At 67.1% G+C, this 1,513-nt stretch overlaps 1 protein-coding gene across 1 annotated transcript in view; it reads right to left on the reverse strand.

Annotated features, from left to right (window-relative positions):
• Positions 1-597: 597 nt before the first annotated feature.
• The window catches only part of LOC104994144 (zinc finger protein 575-like), a 3,699-nt gene continuing 2,783 nt past the window's right edge, over positions 598-1,513 (reverse strand). The window contains exon 2 of the mRNA XM_010847620.1: positions 598-1,508. Coding sequence (XP_010845922.1) covers positions 1,101-1,508 — 408 coding nt within the window. The 3' untranslated portion in view covers positions 598-1,100. The remainder of the gene's footprint in view (positions 1,509-1,513) is intronic.

Here is a 1,513-nt window from a genome sequence, read left to right on the forward strand (position 1 = left end):
GGCGGGGGGGGGGGCAGATGGGCTTCTGCGCCTGCGTAGACGTCGGTCTGAGGCGAGGTTTCTCAGCTGCTCCAGAAAGGCACCCCCACCCCCGCTTCCAGAGCCCTCAGCGCGCGTGCGCGAGTTTTCCCCTTCCCCCGGGGAGGGCCCCGCTTTCCCGACCGTTAAGCAAGACCGCCCCTCTACTAGTTGCCGTGGCGACCGCGCAGGCGCCGCGAGCGACGCAGCGGACACTTCCGGGAGATGGATAATCTCGCGATACCGCCTCCTAACGGAGTCGTCAGCTCGGAGGTTTCCGGCTGCCCGGGCCGGCCACCTCCGTTGGAGGTCATGGAGTCCCTCCTCCTGCCGCCGCGCCTCTGGTCCCAGTAGCCCAGCGGGTAGTGCTCACGCACTTTCCCTGGAGTGCTGCCCCGCCCCCGAGTTCCCCAGGGCACAGCTGCCTCCCCTCCCACCCCTGCCTTGCGGGGGGCTAATTACACCCTGTCTCGCCCAGTTCCCCGGCTCCGCCTGACGGTCCGCGCTCCGAATCCTCCAGAGCCCCCGTCACCGTCTCCGCGGCAACGGCCACCCCCTGCCCAGGAAAAGGCCGGGGCCTAGTTTATTCCAAATTTTATCATCTTTTTAATTTAAATTATCTTAATAGCTCTGTCTCACGTGGACTCGGGCGGTCTCGGAAGGCGGGTGGGAAGCTCGCTGCGGGGCTGGGGTGCGGACGGGGTATGTACAGTGGCCTCGCCCCGCAGGGTCCCGCAGCTTCCCAGGAGGGAGGGCCCAGCGAGGGCAGGATGGTGCCGCTCAGATGCGGGGGTGCCAGTGGTCAGGGAAGACAGAACCGGGCCCTGGATGGTGGTTCTCTTGGAAGCGGGACTAGGCGAGGACCGCCCCCAACCCAGGGAAGGCGGAGGGCAGGGTGGACTCTAGGGCTGTGAGAGGCCCAGGGGACAGACCTATATACAGGGGGCTTGGGGAGGGGGTGGCGGTCCGAGCGGAAACGAGCCGCCCTCGTGGGGGCCCACCGCCCGTGCACACGCGGGCCCCGAGCGCCGGGCGAGGGAAGCAGGAGCTGGAGGGCGGGCGCCAGGCCAGGTGGGGTGGGATCACCGCTTGAAGCGGTACGTGATGGGAAGCAGCAGCTTGCTCTTCTTGAGGGCCTGCACCTTCTTGAGGGTCTCCTCGTCCAGGGCCAGGAAGCAGCGGCGCGAGTACTCGAGCAGGCGCTCCTTGGAGGGGTCGAACTCGCCCACCTCGGCCAGCTTCTCCGGGGCCACGATGAGCAGCTCCGCGATGGGCGTGGTCAGCGCCACCGTGTTGCGGTCCACTCGGTGGTGCTCGAAGGCCCGAGACATGCTCTTCAACTTCTGGAAGGTGCCCAGGATCTTCTTGTAGCGGCAGAGGACCCCATCTGCGTCCTTCACTGCAAGCCGAGGGCAGGGGAGAGAGTTGGGGGTACAGAGACGGGGCGGGGGGAGTGGGAGGCAGAAAGGGGAAGCAGGAAGCCCAGGAGGCTAGC

This window comes from Bison bison, unplaced genomic scaffold (assembly GCF_000754665.1).
Source record: "Bison bison bison isolate TAMUID 2011002044 unplaced genomic scaffold, Bison_UMD1.0 scf7180017849663, whole genome shotgun sequence".
Classification (NCBI taxonomy): domain Eukaryota; kingdom Metazoa; phylum Chordata; class Mammalia; order Artiodactyla; family Bovidae; genus Bison; species Bison bison.